This window comes from Lycorma delicatula, chromosome 4 (genome assembly GCF_047948215.1).
Source record: "Lycorma delicatula isolate Av1 chromosome 4, ASM4794821v1, whole genome shotgun sequence".
Taxonomy (NCBI): Eukaryota; Metazoa; Arthropoda; class Insecta; order Hemiptera; family Fulgoridae; genus Lycorma; species Lycorma delicatula.
In genome coordinates this window covers 86812148-86833300 of record NC_134458.1, presented here as the reverse complement: position 1 = coordinate 86833300, position 21153 = coordinate 86812148, and the positions used below count along the sequence as shown (strand labels likewise).

The 21153-nt window shown below is 31.1% G+C and overlaps 1 protein-coding gene across 1 annotated transcript in view; it reads right to left on the bottom strand.

Moving 5' to 3' along the window:
• Nucleotides 1-21153, bottom strand: part of LOC142323623 (synaptojanin-1-like) — a 116936-nt gene that overhangs the window by 76437 nt on the left and 19346 nt on the right. The window contains exon 5 of the mRNA XM_075363499.1: nt 17614-17758. Within this exon, the coding sequence (XP_075219614.1) occupies nt 17614-17758 (145 nt within the window). The remainder of the gene's footprint in view (nt 1-17613; nt 17759-21153) is intronic.

Sequence of the window (21153 nt, the reverse complement as noted above, 5' to 3'; positions counted from 1 at the left end):
TTTCATCCGAAAAAAATATGTAGTCTTTTCTCGGCTACAAAACCCTTCTATTCCGCAAGTTTTTCTGAACGGAGAGCTTACTGCTATCTCTCCTTATGTCAAGTTTTTAGGTTTATTTTTTCATAGCCATCTTACTTGGGTCGAACATATCAAAGAATTAAAAACAAAATGTAACGCTTAGATATGATGCAAGTCCTTAGTAACACCAACTGGGGAGCCGGTCGGTCATGTATGATACATTTTTATTATTCCTTTGTTCGTTCCCGTTTAGATTATGGTTTTGTGTCACCTACTCTTCAGCTCGTCATACCGTGCTTAAAATGCTGGATGCTGTACATCATGCTTTGGATGCTGTACATCATGCTTTCCTTCGGCTTGCCACAGGTGCATTTAGATCAAGCCCTGTGAAGGTATGAGGACCATCCTCGTTGTACTGTACCTGTAGGTGTCCGTACCCGACGTCTACTGTAGCATATAGATGTTGACACACATTCTTTCTTTCCAGTGTATCCGTGCTCATATCCTCTGTAGGGAATAAACCTTATAAATTTTGTTTGACCTCACGATATATAATAAGCAATCAACACTACTTACTGCCTTCCAACAAATGTTTCAGTGTGTTCTCTCAAAGTTGAACCTAGACGCGGTAGTATACACTGATGGGTCGAAACAGAACGATACCGTTCGTTGTCAATGATAGAACTTATATGTTTGGTCTATCTGGTTATTACAAGTGTGTTTACCGCTGAACTATACGCTATAAATAAGGCTCTAAATATCATTAACCCTAAGTATAGAAATATCCTTATTTGCAGTGACCCATGTAGTGCTCCCCAAGCCTTAAAAAACTTTTATTCGAGATATCCTATCGTCATCGAAATCTACAACGCAATCGCTGAGTTAAATAATCGCAACACAGAAGTAAGTTTCTGCTGGGTCTCTGGCTACGTAGGGATTCCAAGTAATGAACATGCAGATTCCGCACGAACATCAAGACGCATGTAATCAACCTCCTTTCACCACTCGTGTTCCTACTTCTGATTTTATTAATTACGTAAAACAATCTCTAAGAGAGAGGTGGCAAGGTGACTGGACGGCTACCGTTGATAATAAACTCCGGCACATTAAAGATTCTGTGTTACCATGGGACTCCTCATGCAGAAAAACTCGTCGTGAGGAAGTGATCCTCTGTCGATTGCGTATAGCACATACGAGTCACACACGAGTACCTGATGTCAGCAGGACACGTACCCCTATGCGCACGATGCAATTGCCGCATGACTGTGCGCCATAACTCATAGACTGCATATGTTAGGTGGTGTTGTGTCGTAAATTAAACTACCCAGAAAAATCCGTGGTATCTTGTGCAATCATAATGAAGTTTTAAACCGGATGTTTCTATTTTTGCGTAGTGCTGGGTTAATACAAAAAAATTAATATTGTAGCGTATATGTTTTGTTCTGGAAGAGTTATTTACTTTTGGCTTTATTTTAGATTTTATCTGATATTAGTTGTAAATTTTATTTATCTTTTAGACTAGTTTTAGTTTCTTTAATTTTTTTTATAAAAAAAAATCTAGGGGATGATAACGCGTTGAGGCGCGTACCCTCAAAAAATAAATAAATAAATAAAAATAACTACCACTGACGTCCTTGACGGCCACATCACCCGCTGCATCAGCACACCACATATTACTGGCCATAGTGCACTTGTTAGGCTCCGAGGGCACTATAACATCCACCTTATTCTCTTTCAAAATGATGTCAACAAGATCATGTGAGAGATCACTCCTATTAGCATTAGTCAGCAGTATCTTAAGCATTTTGCATTTTAGAGCCCTCCATGCCTCCAGTACTTATCAGTTATCTTTCTAGACTTTTCAGGGCAGTCGACCTTAAAATGTTCCTCCTTACCACAAGCAAAACAGGACCTTCTCCTGTCCAGATCATCACATCTAGACACCCTATGCTCCATAGACCAGCATCTGAAGCATCTCTCAACTTCTGTACCCAACATCACTCTACATGATATCCATCCAATTTTGATGCGTCCCTTCTTACACATGATTTCAGCCATATCAGCGAGTACCAACAACGTAGCAGATTTTGTCTTGCCATATGTCTCTTGGACTGTCCTGCCCTGAAACTGCTCAGCCTCTAGCCCTGTAGCTGTGACCAGGGATTCAATTATTTCATCAGAAGTAACTAACGCATCAATGTCTTTTACTACAATCCTCTCGTATCTTCCTCGATCCAATCGGGAAATCTTAACCCCCACCACCTCATCTGTGACTCTCTTTTGGAATTCCTCAACCTTCTTTCCATCATCCTTTATCCTGACTAGGACTTCGCCTGTCTGCCCACTTCTTACAGACAGGATCTCTGGCAGTTCACCTGCTACAACCTCCTTCACATGTTTCAGGAGGTCAGTGTAGCTCCTACATTGCGTTTTGATTGCAATAGTTTTTGAGGGAGGACCACGCGGCCTCTCCATAGACCTCACTCTCTGATTAATCTCAAGATATACTCTATATTCAGTTTTCTTTTTCCTGCCTACATATTCCATCATTTTCTTTAATAATTTTCCTACTTTATCACCTGTCGACCCAAACACAAACTTATCTCCCATTTGAAAAATCTTACCAATACACTTCTTCATGCAAGCTATAACTCTACGTACCTTTAATGCTGAGTCCACAACTATTACGTATATCATCTTCTTAGCTTCCATCAAATCCTCACAATGAGCACCTTGGTGGCAGGCGCCAAAGCCATCAATTGCTCTACCTTAAGTTTTTTATAGCCGGTGTGTAATCTCAAATTAGGTATCTTCCTATACACACTGTTTACTAACGGCATCTCCAGTGACACAGGTCAATAACCACCACCGGATCTACATCCTCAATTTCCAAACATGGAGCTTTACAATCTACTGCATACTTATAGACCTCAGCCGGCCACCTCCTGAACAACAATTCAGTCAACTCTTCCTCACCAAGATCTCGAACTAACATTTGTTGCACACCCTCACGGTCTTCCTCAAAATCCAGTCTGCATAGCTACCTCAGTTGCGTTTCTCTCAACGGACCTTTTCTTCAACAATGACTTAAAATCCGCAATCTCCCGCACCAAGTTGTACAATTGTTTCTCAACCTACCTCACCTCCTTCTTAGTATTTTTATCTATATTACCATGTGGTATAGTAGGAAGCTCTTCTAGTTCCGTAATTAATCCAACTAGTTCTCCTTCAGGTTTTCTGTCTTCTGTGCTTGGGGGGTCTCTTCGCTTTCTGAGTTCACACTCTCTTCGTTCTTTTCTTCTTTCGGCAGTGTTCACAGACTCCAAACTGGTAGATGGTATCATCAACCCCTGAGATTCTTCCTCTAGACTCATTATTTCTTGTTCTTCTCTTGTGGGCGATCTTCCTAACGCTTTACTGGGCTTGAAACCATCAGATCATTGATTCATTCCTTTTTTGTCTGTATCTCTTTCCAACAAATAGGTATTCAAAATCTGGTATCAGAATCGAGTTCATAGCTCAAAATCCAGTAATTTAGTATTCCACTTGCCTATGTTGCGGGGGGCCTTTTTGAAACCCCCCTTACTCCTTCCAAGAACATCCAAATTTGGTTTCAACACCTGTTTTGAAATCAACACCCAAAAACGCATCCAACAACACCCCACTTGTCCTTTCTTGGGGGGGGGGGTATAAAAAATGGGGATCCCAAATCCCTATGAAACTTTATAAGAAAGCAAGCACTATGAAACTTCGTAAGAAGCAAGTAAAGCTTTTTCATTCGCAAAGTTATTTTTTAAAAATGATGTTTGCTTTTTGTATGATTTTAATTTTAATTCAAAGAATTCTTGGGATTTGTTAACATACTCACTATGAAGCGTTTCCAAATATCGTTTAAGTTTATTAGGTTTCATGCTGTCTGCTGCTAAAATGATTGAGCAAATAACATACAGGGGCCTTTCTTCTTCATTTACTTCAGTACTAGTAAACCAAAAATTTAAGTATTCTCAAGAATATTTTCTTGATCTTATTTTCAGAACCACGCTCATCTGTGCCCTTGTTGATGCTTCAGTATCGTCTAATGCTTGCTCACACCCAGTTAAAAATTTACCCACAATTCTGTATGAATCTACTGCCATGAATATTTAATATTGTGAATTGCAATTAACACACAAATTACAATATACACATTCACGATAGAAGGATAGACTTGACTGAGACTGGCTGGAATGAACGAGGTATAGCGTTTATATACATTTGGGCAGATATTCCAGAATATTCGAGACAAATCGGAACTTCTTGCAAAGCCGTGAAAATGTCCAATATGGTGAACATAAGACAAGAGAGAAATAGAAAGACATCGATTTTGATTTTGTCAATACAGCGGCTCTGTGTTGCCAAATATCAATAATTTACATATTATTGGTAATTTGTAAGGTTTGTAATTAAAGGAGTAGTGCAGCTTTAACATCAAAATGCTCAAAATACATTATATTGTTCAAGAAGGGGGAATGAAGAGGGGGCGCAATGAAAATTGTGTCGAAAATTGGGTTGCAAATACTGAAAAGTTGAGAAACACTGATCTACTGTTTTCAGTATAACTAAACCAGAATATTAAATTGCTTCACTGATTAATTTTAATCAGGTAACTATATCTATCACTCAACAATAAGGAAATATTTTAATAAAAAACCTACTGTCATAACTTCACAAAAATATCTCATTTTTCAACACTAAATTAAAAAAAGGCAAGCAAAATGTGTTTTAATCTGATTAGTAGTTGTGGTGGATCAATAAGGTATGCCTGAACAGAATAAACTTTTATGTACACTATAAAAAGTTACAATCCATTTTCATAACATTTATTCTCTTGACCTAATATTCAATCGGAAGCACTAAGAAATCAATGCTTAAATTCAAAATGTTGAAAAAAGCTCAAGTAAAGTAAATTAAGTATTTTGTAAGGCAAATTTTTTACTGGTAAAGTATATGCTTTGCTAACTGCTCTATCTGAACTTACTTTTAATAGAGATTTATGTGGCAGTAACGATAAAAAATATCTTTAATGATAGACCTACAATTTAAGACATCAGGTAACCTGGTTCAACACAAATAGATACAGAAAGTAAAGGTAATAGGAAAGATAAGACAATAATATTAATTAGATAATTGAGAATATAGACTGTAGAAAATGAACAAAAGTTAAAAGATTAGCACAAATTGGAAAAGATTGGCAATCCCATAACGAATAAATAGCAGAAATATAATAAATACATTTAAAATAAATAAACATAAGACTTCTCTAACAATTTATCCACAACAATAAAAAATTACTAAATTAAAAAAACCCACTTATAATTTTTTAACTTTAGCCACTGTTTTAGCTAAGTATATAATTACACAGTATTATATTCATACAATCATTTCATTTTTATTTAATCTACCTTATCAAAATATATGCATAAATGGATATCCCTTGTTATAAAACATATATTCTACAGAATTAGAGGAAAATTTAACAGATCCTGTGTAGCAATTAATTGCTCCCAGTTTTTCTACTAAAGTGAAAAATCCTGTTAAAATTAACTGTAATTTAAAAACACATTTATTTATTGACTAAAGTGAAAAGTTTTTAATTTTAGAACTGGAATGAAGGTACACAGTAGAATTACACTCTTGAAAACATCTCCTGTACTAAAAAAAAAAAAAATCTGACAACAAATTTGTAAAACTTTTCTGGCATTGGTTATTTATTCTTATATAGTGGAAAAATAAGTATACATGAAAAAAGTTATCTAAGATTCCTTTTTTTTTTGAGGTGGGGTTAATTTATGATGAAGTTTTATTATAAAATGATCACTATATGTTTAAGTAAACATAAAAGGCTTTAAGGATTCAAAATATCTGAATTTTTTTATTTTTTCTTCTTTCCCCACCTCCAAAATCACATTCTAAGATTTTTTTTTGATTTTTCTATGGTTACTATGTTAATGAAAGGAAGTAAAAAATAATTCCACTAAAAAATGTACAACTAATAAAAAATTACTTAAGATTTTTGTTTGGCGGTGGGATGAATTACGATGAAAACTTGTTGTAATATTATTACTAGAGGTTTATTGCTTAAACTTTTAATACTATTTAAAAGTTTAAATAAACCCAAGAGTCTTGAAAAATTCAAAAAATCAATATTTTACATATCGATTAATAATTTTGATCAGCTCCCCCACCCACAATATTAGCCCCTGAAGTACTTTGTTTGGGTCATTTGCACTACTACTATGCCTAGGAAGACAAAAAAATTCAATTAAAAAGTATGAAATAAATAAAAATAATATTTTTCAATTTTTGGAGAAGGGGGAATTTTGGAGCAATTTTTTTTTAAATTGTAAAACAAGAATGCACACATGCACTACGCTTAATATAAAGTGGAGTTATGTTTGCAAAATTTTGGGAAGATTAACTTCCAAAAATCCCCACCCATCCATGAAAATTGATCCAAAAATTTCCAAAAAAATTGCTCCATATACAAGTCTGTACAAAATTTCATTAAAATCAGTTTATTCAGTCAAAAGTTATTAAGCTTTGAACACACCATGACATGTATATTACTGCCCACTTTTTTTTTGTTTTTTGGAGTCCCTGTGTCATGTATGAAATGTCAGGAAATGCAAAAAAACCCATACCCAATTTTTTGAGTGATTACCATACTTTCCTTCATGCAGCACAGCTCTAATTCTATGATGCCAGGAAAATAAAAAATGAATTTAAATAGGTTAAATTTATAAATGCATAAATGTATTGCCAACTTAAAAGATAACACAATAATGATAAAGACAATAATAATACTATAATGTTATATAAAACATTTTAAAGAAGACATAATGTTATGCACAATATTAAAAATACCAATTTACAGTCATTATAATTTTCATTAAATATTCATAAGCTTTAGTATCAATATTAGAACATTATGTAACTTTATCTACATAATTAACAATAACTGTTATAGGTCTATAAAAACACACATGAGATAGGAAAACAGTCGCTGTTTTGTAACATAATATACATGTTGGATTAACAAAATGACAGTGCTGTAAAGATAAAACACACATTCAATATATCCAGAAAAGTTAACAATGGTCTAACTGTGAGCTGATATACTCAGTTTACAATGTTGGCTCCCAAAATAATCATCAATTTTACTTTCACATGTACATGTGTATATATGTGGGCATGCATACACATACACATTATCTATAAAAGTTCCTTTAAATTAGTTCAGCTTATCTTTCCTTACTCAAATTAAAAATTGCTAACTTCCTTTCCACCCTTTCTCTATTTCTTGTGATATATTATAAATATTTTTTTAATTTTAAACAAAACTGATTTGTTTGACAGTCATGAGACTATAATACATACACTACACACCAATTATTATAATTATTAAGATGTAATTATACTGTAATGATTCAAATTACAAATTATAAAAAAATAATAAAATACTAATAGGTAAACAGATACAAATTGATTAATATAAAAGTTGATCAATCTGAATATTGATTAGTGCACATTATCAAACCCCATTCCAGTAAGATCTTAAAATTAATAAGTATAATGGTCAGTAGCAGTCATTAAATTACTTTCAGAAATGCTAGAAAATTATTGTAATTTTGACCTCGTCAAAAAATCATTAGTTTTGCGCAAGGTGCCAGAGTCTAAAGGTAATACTGTTTCTCTCTGGAGAGGATGATGAACCCAAAGCGAGGGAACAACCAAAGACGGTGACAGTGACTGTAAGACACCAGGGAGCCACTTATGCAGACCTCCTCCAACAGATCAAGGTGTTGGTGGGAGAGGAGATGGCACAGGACAACCTCTCGGTCAGGAAGGGCCAAGGAGAGGATGTAGAGATCTGTCTCAGGGAAGGGGCGGGAACAGAGGAGAGTTTAAAAGAAAAGGTCATAGCCCGAACACCGGGTGACGGTGATGGAGATGAGGCCATCATCAAAAATGGTTGTGGTACATGTACGAGACTTGGATGCAGAGGCCACCAAGGAAGACGTCCAGGCGGCTGTAGTAAAAGCATTAGTAGGGGTGTCGACTGCCCGGGTGACGTTGATTCGGCCGGTGAACGGCAGTACCCAAAATGAAACCGTGGTGTTGCTGGCCAGGAAGGCAGATAAACTGACCTTGTCAACGAGACTTCTACTCGGCTGGTAGTCTTGCCGAATAGACCCTGGGCAGCCGGATATGTCATGCTTCCGCTGCTGGGAGCGTGGGCGGGGTTCGTGCTTCCACGAACTCGGTTAGCTAGTTCAGAGGGATACGATGTAGGACATTCAAGATGTCCGGACGAGGCCTACAGTGAAGGCAAAAGCTGAGTTAATAAATCACTGATGCAAATGTCTACTGAGACATTTACATCGGCATCCCAACGAGGCCAGGGTTATTACTATGAGATGTAAAAAGTCAGAGGGCGATAGACGACTCCTGTTAAAGCCCAACAGGGATAGGAACGGGGGGTTGGGTAGTGACCAGAACGTCACTAGGCGGGTGTCTTCCCTATGAAGTTGGGATGTGCTCAGTGGGATCATGTCAGGGCACAGATGGGACTGGCATGGCTCACCCCAGATAACATTGTGGGATACATGCTCCAGGGCAGGAGGGAATGGAATGCTGTGGAGAAAATGGTTGGCAGAATTATGGATTCAAAGGAAGAGGAGGGCAGACTCAGGGAGGCAGCTCTATGAGGCTAGGAACAAGACTTATTGATGAGGAATGCTTGCTTAAGGAAGTAACAGCCACGCAATGCTTGACGTTGCGATCAAGGGGATTTTTTTATTGTTTTGTTTTACTGGATCTTCATGTCAATGTGTTTGTTTAATGTAATCAGCATTGGAATGGCATGAGACTATGTTATATTATTTATGTTTTCATTATTTGTATTGTTCTTGTTTGCCAGTCATGAAAGAAGACTAATTGTCAGTCATAGAGGAGCAGTGTTGTGTGTTCTTGATGGAAGTGAAGGGGTCAATGAGTCTAATCAATTATTCTGTGGGTATTTCTACCTGATTTTTTGTGTATTATTATTGGCTTTATTCTGATTTTTTGTATGCTAATCCACGAGTGTTTTTTACCATTGTTGTATTATTCTGGTATTACTGGTAACAGAAGAAGGCTACTTACCAAACATTGTAAAGTGGGGTAGCGTGTGCTCGATGGAAATTCACCGAGTCACCTTAATTACGCTATTGGAATTACTTCTGATTTATATTGTTCAGTATTATTGATGACAGAAAATGACTGCTTGTCGGACATTGTGAAGTGAGAAAGATTGTACTGGATGGAAGTGGGATGATGAATGAGTCAACTTAATTTGCATGTCATTATTATTGTTTTGCTGACACTGAGACAACTGTGGATCTACTTTAGACCAATTCATGTGTGTTCTTTACCATTTTTTGTATATGTTTCATATGTGTTTTATGCATGCTTCTGTACTAGTGAATGACTGCGACTGTTGGTCATTGTTGCAAGGTGCTGTGTGTATTTGGACAAGGAGAAGCATAGTTAGTACAGTAGGAAAAGTAAGGTGAGGTGCACCCATGTATGTGCAAGTGACAGGGTGTTAAAATTTTAAAAAAAGGTCCAAGCATGGCAACTTGCAGGGCCATGGAGGTGGACGTTTTCCCTAGGGTGTTCGGGTCCACCCACATTCAAGTGTCGGCGGTCAGGATTCCCTGATGATGGCATAAAGAACCCTCAAGGTATGAATGGATCGTGAAGTGAAAGATGTGCAAAATTCATATCTGGAACTGTTAGAGTAGGGATGGGATGGGTAGCAGCTCCTCAGTGGAAGGGCATATTGACTATCCAGAAGAGGAAGTCGGTGTGTCCTAGCGAAGTTGGAGAGATCACGGTGGGAAAGCCCCAGAAGGGGGCTAGCCAGGGTGGGCAGAGATTGCTGCCACGACACTCCGAGGTAACTGTGTTTTGTTTAACGATGAGGACTGATTGCTTTGGGAGTGTTTAAAGAAAAAAAAGGATGTGCCACATTGATAATAACAGTGAACCTCGATTTTCAATTTTTTTTGAACATAATTATCAGCAAAAGGGCTGGTTTAAAACATAGTGAAAATATTTGTATATTATCCAAAAAGATACTGATTGCAATAGAAATGTGAAATTAATAAATGAGCTCTAAAGTAATTAAAAGTTAATGAAATGTCACTTGAAGAACTATAACTCCCAAGCACAGCAAACCAAAAACGGAAAAGTTTAATTTTTATATACTTTTTAATACTAAAGACTTGAGATACTGGTTTAAATATTTTTATTGAAATATTTTATTCGATTTAGTATAACTTAACAAGCGAAAGCCAAAATAATATCTTCTTCAAATTTTCTTTCTGTTAGTTATGCAACTTATTATTAATTTGTCAAAAGCATATTCTTAACCTTTTCAGTACTGAAAAAGTTTGTAATAAATTTAATTCTATAAAACAGAATGCATACACAAAATTATAAATATATAAACTCTTTTTCCCATTTTAGTGATCGATTTTATTACTATTCTGCTTTAGAATTTAAATGTATATAATATTTTGGTTTGTTTTGAACTTAGAAGTTTTTTCATTAAAAGTACTGCAACTATTCCTATATTGGTCATCACTTTTGTATCTATCACCTAATTTAGCATTTAATAAAATGTCTACATAACACGTAGAAGTAAAGATGGATAAGACTGAAAAACATACAGCCATTACTTTTTTTTTACAATCAACACTTATTGTTGCTAAGGTACGCGTGCTGATCAAATTATTTGTTGATATCAAATTTTATGTATCAATAACAGAAATAGTAAATTTTAAATCCAACAACAGAGTGTAGGATATTACAGTACAAAAAATATTCTGGTTACAATAATATGATAATACTAATCCACTGGCAGTCTTCAAAAATAATAGGGTTCATGGGTAATTCAGTATCATTAGCTGTCATATATTAGAAAAACCAATCCTTAAACTCTAAAGGAGAAAACCAGTCTTAATTTCCATGCCTGTTGTCAGGAACAAATAAATGAAGGAATGCCAATAAACATATACAAAAATATGTATTTTATTTAAAACTTTTAACTATTGGTCAACACAATTAAATCGTAGAACAATGCAACATCTAAAAATAAATAACCATCGACGTAAGTACAAAAAAAACCTATTAGTCATTTATCCAACAACCTTAAAAAATATTAAAATGGCTTAATTTTAGAACAAAGATAATAACATTAACTAGATGCAAAGAAAATCAAATCATGGAACAAAGTTTATGCAAGTAATTATAGTTACTACATGTATAACAACATTTCAAGACAATAACACACTTCATGGATGTTATAAAAAAAAAAAAATAATAATAAAAAAAACAACTATATAAACTACCAGATAAATTTAATCAACAGATATATTACCAACTATGCCATACATACATTCATAACTGGTTAGATATGGCTAATCAACTGTTATCTTGTGGTTTCATGGTTAATACAGTTCTACTGATAATAAATGATTATATAAATCATAATATTATTTAAAATAAGGTAAAAAAAATTACTCTTATGAGGATAACAAAACTATTACACAGAATGAAAGATATAATTATCATAATAATGAAAGATATAATTCAAACTTTAACTTTAAAGTGAAAAATACATGGCAAAAAAGAAGATAAACAACCGGCAACCACATTCCAATTCATTCTACAGTAAATACAAATAAAGCTTAATTACAAGAAAATCTTCTAAAAATAATTCCCAATTTAACAAATTATGTCTGTAATAGTAATCACAAATATTTTCTGGTACAGAAAACAAATTAGTTTCAATAACTCACAGCTTGATGGAATTAGTTACAAATATATTATAAGTAGCAGTACAAAATTGTATATCTGTTCACAATTTATATCTGTATCACTACCTTCAATATAATTAGTAATATTGTTCACAGGGTTTTTTAATGTTTAACTGGTATTAAGCTAATGTTTAACTAATATTTATTAATTTAATTTCGGGATACTGTATATTCTAAATCTCTTAAGTCTAGCATAACAGTTGATTATGACATTATTTTTTTGATATGATTTTTCAATCTTTTTGTCAATTACTACTTTTGAAATGTGTCCATACACAAGCAACAGTGACTAAAACAGTGAAAAAGCTGTTATTACAGATTTTTGTTATAAAATTAATTGCTGTTATAAATATATATATATATATATATATATATATATATATATATATATATATATATATATATACATAAAACATTATGTAATGGATTCAATTAACATATCTTTAGTCATATTAAAAATTGATTGAATAATTGTTTTATATGAATTTATCTGATTAATGAACTAAAAGATTGTAATTATCCAAAAAATCAGATTTTTTTTCAGGCAACCAATTTTTACAATTGAGAGGTACTGTGTAAGAACTACTCTTGAATTTTTAAATCTGCTTTTTAGTTAGTTTTAATTTTTCAAGAAGTACTATATTAATCTATAAAAGGAATTGTAATGTAGCATTATTTTTATATTATAAAATTCATTAAATGTATGTTAGCAAAAATCTCAGTATTGGTGAAAAATTTGGTTTTTGCATCAGTGCTCTGATGTAAAAACATGCTTAGAAGCTTGTTTTTCTAAGTCAAAGTTCAGTCCACACACCACTTCTTCACTGCATTTGAATTCACTTCTTTACAATTTTAATGAAATCTTGTAATTATAATAGTGTACATAGATTGGTTATTCACGGTGTGTGATTATAGCTTTATAAAATGAATAGAAAATACATGATATTTTTTATAAGGCTGTAAAAATAAAAAAAACCATGACAATCCCACACAAGATGAAGAAATTTTATAAAAACATAATCTGCAATTAACGAATTACATTTTAAAACAATTTAAATAACTACCAAATCAGTATATTAAAAAAAAATCACTTATGGTTTTATTCCAGGAGAAACACTATTTTGGGACATCATCAGCTATAAAAAAAGGTTCAAAAATTGCATATGAAATTAGTAGTATACTGGGCACATGTTATTAAATATAATGTCCCTCTAACAGCTATCATAAAATTAAATATTTTATTTAATGATTTATGCTCATTAAACTGTTATATTTAAATAAGATTTATAAATACTTCTGGGATCCAGCTGATGATGTATGTAATAGTGAAAAAAACATCCTGGAATGAAATGTTAAGTGTTTTTTTATTGATTTGTAGGTTATTTTAATTATTTTATAAAACAACAAAAATATTTATAATTCAAGCAATGATGAAGTAGATTTACATGGAAATGATTTTCATAATCAAAACAATCATTGTAAAAAAGAAGGTTACTGTAAACAATGGCATCATCATAACAGAATTAAATTTAAATAAAAACCCTTGAAAAATATCAAAATTATACCTAAAAGAAAAACTACATTCAGTAGAGTGCAGAAACCATTGTAAACATAGATATTATCTAATAAATTTTCAGATGACAAGAAAAATGAGGATGTTTAATGATTTAGTAAACCTAAACTTAAAAGATGCGTATGAAAATGGGTTAAGAAATGCAAAGCCTAAACCCAAGAAAAATGAATTCTTACAATGGTTAATTTATCTTTAAAATATTTTTAGCATTTCAGCAAACAGCTGACTATACATATTTACAACACCAGGTTGAAAAAAATTAAAATAACATCCTTTTATTAAAAATAACTTAATTTAATGAATGATCCTTTCCATTGCTAAATCAAGAAGAATAATTATTATGAGCATTTATAACTCTGATCTAAAAATTCAGATTTCTTCTAGCAATTATGATATTATTAAAAGAAATTCACTTTTAATTAATATTTTAATAAAATAATAAGGGAATAAAGACAGTAAGTAATAAGGACAGTAAAGACAGTAAGTAAATAAGTAATAAAGACAAAAAAACTTTTACATATAACCTTAGGTATGTTTCTAAATCATTTACTTGAGTTTTTTTTTAATTTTAATGTTAACCAAAAGAAGCTGTTATCTATAATTTCAACATAACTTTCTAAACATAACATTTAAAATTATTAATACTTTGATTCAACACCTGGATGTAATAATGAGATAACATCAACAATTAGACTTGAGATAAAAAATTAGACCTCATTAGCAATTTATCTTCTCTTAAAAATGATAAAAAAGAACTGTTATTGAAACAAACTCTTATATTTTCTTCATTTTTAGTAAACCAATCCATATAAACAAAACTTTACCCTTGAAATTTTCTAAATGCAATAATATACCATGTTTATAATGGAATCTTTTTTATGGTCTAGTCAATAAAGTCTAATACTGAAAGGAAAAACTGCTGGTTATTTTACAAGATGGCACTGTATAGACAATGGAAAATTCCATAGGCTTTCAGTTCATGAGAAACTATTCTACATGAAAATGAAACTAATGTCATATCGTCCTGACAATTTCACTAAAATTTATAATAATAACAAATTAATGTATGAGAATTAAATTGTACGTTTGAATTAAGACACATTATTCAGGGCAGGAGTTGATCAGTGACAAAAAAGAATTAATCAATAACCAAGTTAAAAAGATAATTGTACATTAAAATAAAATTTTGTCAAATTCCTTTTTTCTTCAATGTTAACATCAAATTCTTAGACTACGATGTGTTTTATGTTTTAATAAAAAAATTCTATGAACTCAGTTGATTAGTATTAGAAACTGTTACGTGGCAGTACAATACTTCTAAATTCTAACTGACATATCCTAAGTTATGTGAATTTATAAGATAAAATGTAAAATAATATTTTTCTCGTCATAAGTAACTAGAACTAAAAAAAAAATCAAACTTCCTTTACAGCTAGAAGACTAAAATTTCTTAAGCAAACATAAAACAAAAGGTGTTAAATACATATACATAAGCATAACATATCCAAAATTTGAAAGAATCAAACCAGTAAAATAGACTATATTTTTGGAGATAAAAATCACACTATATACACACTCACCAGCGGTTCATCCCTTAGTCCAAATTATTTGAAAAATCTCATTATCCAACTTGAGGCAGCAATTAAAACACAGATTTAAAGTAAGATTACAAGATATTAACATGAGATTATATTTATAAACTCACATGAGAGCATGAATATACTATTCCATGAAAATCCATAAAAATACATGATAAAAATGTTTAATCCAGTTAAAATATTACATTTCTTACTAGCAAAACACTACATATATAAGTTATATTTTTAAATCGGCAAATAAATACTGGAAGGCAAAAAATTTTAAATTAAAGAACCTATGGCACCAAAAAACAATCCCTCTCAGGTAGAGCAGTCAAATATTTTATATAAATTAAATATTTCAATAAAAAATATCAACAGAAATCTTTAAGGAAAATTTAAAAATTATAAAAGATATCTATTCTTTTTAAACATTCTAAATCTAATTTTACTAAATGCTATAAACATTTTGACAACACATCATCTTAATTATTTTAACAATAACTGTGGCACCCATTCTTTTCAACTGAATAAAACCATACAGAGGAGGAGATAAATAAGTAGAAAAGTTTGCTTTTAACAATTTCTCAAATGTGAGTAAAACGATACTCATTACCTCTAAAGTGAGTAAAATTTCCTGATTCTTCCAAAATATACCTTCTCATTCAGAATAAAGCTAAAATAATCACTATACAACACTGTATAGTATTTTTAATTCATCTTTAATTTTTATTCATATTTCTGAAAAGTATTTTCAGTACAAAGATTAAGAAGTACTTTACAAAAGAAAGATGAAATCTTGTTATTTAGAAAGATTGTAGAATTTCAACTTTTTCTTTTATAATTTTCAGAAAAAGTTTGTAAAACAGCCAAGTACATTCTCAATGATTTGAACATAAACAGTGCTATTACACTAGATCCTTGATCTAGTTTGATTCTAAACTGGATTGCCATTTTTCTTTGCAAATTAGATTTAAATTGTTTTATCTTACTCAACAAAGCATGTACTCACATCTAATACTATACACACAAAAACAATAAACTTTTTTCTTTTTTTTTTATTACGAGTTAGTATAATTTTCACTAATTAAATTGAATATTCCAAGTTAAAATATTAATAAAAATTTATTATACAAAAAAATAACTTTAATTATTTTATTTTCATAAATTTATAAAAGTGTACTTTCTATTTATATAATTTTTTATTAAATTATATTTATTCAAAATGAGATGAGCAACTGGTAAATTTACATTTGAATTAAATACAGTGTGTTATTTAGAACAATAATAATAAATCTTTATGAATAGCTAGAAAGAGTACAGCTCGAAGCATATCAACTTTACATCATCATAACTTATGACTAAAAAAATGTGAATTATACATCCTAATTCATTTAAATAATGAATAAGAGGATGTATTCATTCTCTTATTAATTATTCATATTCTTGAAAATTCTTTTGTCGAGTTGAAAATTCTCAATGATTGATTTGTATGACATACAAGATGCTCAAGATGTATCGGAGTTAACAAAGCACAATTTTGTTTTACTGTAGTTTATAGTCAGCCGGCTATGTTCCTAGCATGTACATAGCTTTTTACACGTCTAGATTGCTGAGCCAGGATGTGTTTTTAATTTTTAAACAATAGAATGATGGCCAAGAGAATATCAAGTAGGCAATAGCATAAAAATATGACTATCCCTGAACTGTCAACCTTCTATACAGAACAACAGACAATAACTCTCCTCCTGATTACTAAACTTTCAATGATGATACACAATGAAATAAGTGTGATATAACCAATTTCTTTAAATCATTTTCTTCTTTAATTCTTTAATATTGAAAAGTGTAGTTAAAATAACTTATTCTTAATATGTCCCCAAACAAAATACTAAGTTTAAAAATTTGAAAAATAAAATATTCAAAGAATTTTTCTGTAATAATAGAATGTCAATCAGGATTTATTTATTACATAATAATCTTAACATTTTTTCTTAAAAAAATAAATAATAATCTAAAAGACGGACATAATTAACCTCTCTCAATATAGAAAAATAAAAGATAGAATCCATTAACAGAATCAACTGTACCACACTTGATCTGCTAGTTACTGTAATGGAAGATTTCACTTCTAAATATCACTTAAATAAAAAAGCAAGCCATTAGTGAAATAAGGAAATTAATAATCATTTGAAGTTAATAATCTTTACACAGTGCTTTTTAAAGCAATGTAGAATGATTTACCATTGTATAATCAGATAAACAGATAACATAAAATTAAAATAAGTTGGTCCTTTATGGTTCACACAGGAATTCAAGTCAGCACCAACATATACATGAATTACGTTGAAAGCAACAAAACTTTGGGAAGGGGACTTAAAATTCAAAGCCTAATTTCTTCACAGAATTTACTTTCTTTGCAAACTACAGAAAGGATTAACTAATTCTGCTGTAAGTTACAAACTAAACTTAAAAATTATTGAAAATATTAGCATATTATAAACCAATAAATAAATTTATTTTAGAATAATATTATAATTACCTGGACGCCAGGCTGTTCCCAGAATATCGGTACAGAACCACGTATCTGTGTATATGATGTTTCTTCATTATCAAGCATTATAATCTGTTCAGTTTCAACAAAATTGGCAACATGACCATCATCATTTACACCTCTCACATTGAATCTAAAAACAAAAAAAAAAGATTTAATTTTTTTCCAACAATTTCTTCATTAATTAAAACATTTTTTACAACAAAAACTATAAATTTATTTCAATTATAAGATATACTTTCTTACTTAAGTTAAATTTTATAATTAAATCAACAGCTAAAATTAGTCACTAGTATACATATGCAAACATCATGCAACCACTGCCAAAAGTGAAACTATCACTTAGCTTAGAGAAATTTATGAAAACAAGCAAATTGATCATGGCTTTTACCATTTCAGTATTTATCTTTGTTTCATATCTTTTTTTTTCAAGCACACAACTTCCCAAGATTTCCAAATATAATGAAACAACCACATTTTAAAGAGGTGTATTTTTCACTATCTTGTTTGGAATCTTTTTTATCGACTACAAATCAAGTATTTTCATTAGTTTATTATTCAATAAACTAATTTTAAAAAAATTATATTTAAGAATTCAGATTTTCACAACACAAAGTAATATGTACTATTTTGTGCAATTACCAGTAAATTAACCACTTTTGGTACAATAAGTTAAATCCAATTTATCAACTTAACTATTTTGTTTTTTTTATAAATTATAAAACTTTTTAAGTTCATTATGTTCATTTACTAATTATCAGATAATTCTGTTTTATAAGTACATTAACCTTTTGAGATCCTTGAATGATTAAATGACCATGAGGTTGAACTTTACTTTGATTTTCCTCTTAGTATTAAAATATTTTAGAAACTGATGAATCATTTATGAGCTGGATAGGAATAAAGATAAATTATATAATATAAGACCTATGTAAGTGTTTGATATGAAGTATACGCTAAATGAAATGCCAAAACTTTTGCTGACATGTTCTGCCAGTTGCTTAGAACTTAAAATTTATTTCTTCTCATAACAACATTGAAAACTATTTTTTTCTTTTTTTATGATATTAATTTTGTTATTAAAATTCTTCTAAAATGATTGGTTAAACCAGTAAAAAGTTAAAAAGTTTTCATAAATTCAGCTCTGAACAACATAATGCCTATGATAACAAAGCATAGAATGTAGTTAAAACAATTGAAACGATCCTATTTTGGATTACTTGAACAAATATTACGATTAAATTATTATTTTTAATTTACTCCTTATATTGTGAGATGGCTGAAAACTCTTACAATTATGATAATCCCTATATAGGAAAAAATTTCAATTCAATAGGCTGAACTAGTAAAGTTTGAAAATTTTACAGAATTTCTATTTTTAGTTCAGAAGGCTTTTTCAAAAGTTTCAATACTATTAATCTGAACAGGATTTCTAAAATATTAATGGAAAAATTAGAATATTCCTTTTAATAAGTTATAAAGCAAGTAAAATTTTCATTAAGTCTACTCCCCTATGATACAAAACACGCTTCAATTCAATCTTAACACACTGATATTCAATTTTTTCAAAAATTAATTATAATACAATCAATTCCCTTAATACACAAGCTTCCACGCTAAACTTCATGATTGTACATTAAACCATTCCTGAACAAATATATATATATATGTGAGTGTATATATATATATATATATATATATATATATATATATATATGTGTGTGTGTGTGTGTGTGTGTGTGTGTGTGTGTACATATCCAGAAAATATCGTTTATATTAACCTCCAAGAAAGCAACGATTTTAGTTCATTTTAACCAATAGTCACAATAACCAATGTTTAGGAAGCTTAGTGGTGGTACTACTTTAATATGCCATCTACACAAGTACTGTAATACAGTAAAATAATAATCATTAAAAACAATAATAATAATTTATTTCCTTAATAAAATAATATAAAAAAACAAAAATATGCAAAAATAAATACAAATATGGTAGAGTAAAAGGAGATAGAGAAACTTTTTTAAAATTACTTTTTCTGCAAAAAGTCGGTTATTTTGCTTTGGTTCGAACATTTTGTGTTGTAATAATGTTTGTGAAGGTTCTTTTCTAAATCAAAACAAACACTCGTTGCTTCTTCATTAACAATTTCTGTAAAACTGAGAAACCGGCAAATGGTTTTCATTGCCACTAAAACTTCTGGAAGATTTGGCGGGTTGATGTCTTCATCGTTGTTGCTATCGTTACCTTTGTTGTCATTACCTACATACCCATCTATTTCTGCTAGTACTGAAGCCACTACATCATCATCTGTTACAGTTTCATACGTTTCTAAATCTTTGTCAACCTCTTGATAATCTTCAAACAATGCATTTGACAACGATTGGTTTTGCAGACTATTACCCCATTCTGCTAAAGATTCTTCTTTGCATGCAACATCAGTAACTTTGCCAGCCTGTGGTAGAAAATCCTGCATGATGAAAGCAATTTTTTATAGTCAGCGGAGAAACCTCATTCCATGATCTTTCTAACATAATTATAGCATCCAGAATAGTTATTTGTGTTTCCTTTTTTGATCTAAATCCTGTATCATTTGTAAAATTAGGTGTTTTTTGTAGTGGACTTTTACCGACTTAATCACGCCTTGATGTAAGGGCTGTAAGACTGCTCTTGTTTTCGGTGGTAAGAACACTAACTTTATACAAAAAAGATTTTCAACGTGTGGATGAGCAGTCAATGAGCAGCAGTATTTTGTCATTTTCAATCTTTAATTCACAGTCCCATTTTTGTAACCAACATGTAATGATATCACTTATCATCCAAGCTTTCTTATTTCTTTCGTACATAACAGGAAGCGATTTCAAATTTTTAAAACATCAAGGTTTAGTACTTTTCCCTATAATCAGAAGTTTTTTTGTCAGTTTCATATTTGTAGCAATTAGTACTGCTAGTCTTTCTTTTGATAATTTTCCCCCTGAACACATTTTGCCTTTAAACTGAAGGGTTCTTTCCGGCGTCAGTTTAAAAAAAGACCAGATTCATCAGCACTATAGATTTTTTCATCCAAATAGCCCTCTTTTAATTTTGGCCAAATGGTTTCTAGCCATTTTTCTGACATACCAGTTAGAGTTGCTGTGGCCTCGCCACTTATTCTCCCTGACACAATATCGTGATGCTGATGGAACCGTTGTATCCAAGCTGAAGTTATTTCATGTGGTTGAATTCTGAAACAATTTTTCAGAAAAATTGTTTGCAACATAGGGCCACTAATAGGAATATCACTAGCCCTGGTTTTTAAATCATTTTAACAGCAATTGGTCTACATCATTATGTTGACTAGGCAGTAATTTTTTTGATTTCATAAAATTTGTTTCAAAATATTTCTTAATTTTTTTCACGGTTCTTCCATATCACCAATATTGTCGAATGACCTACGCTAATTGTTCGGCAATGTCCTATTTTGTTTCACCATTCTCTAACCACCAGATAATGTGCGCCTTTTCTTCTATTGTGAATGTTTTTTTACAAAGT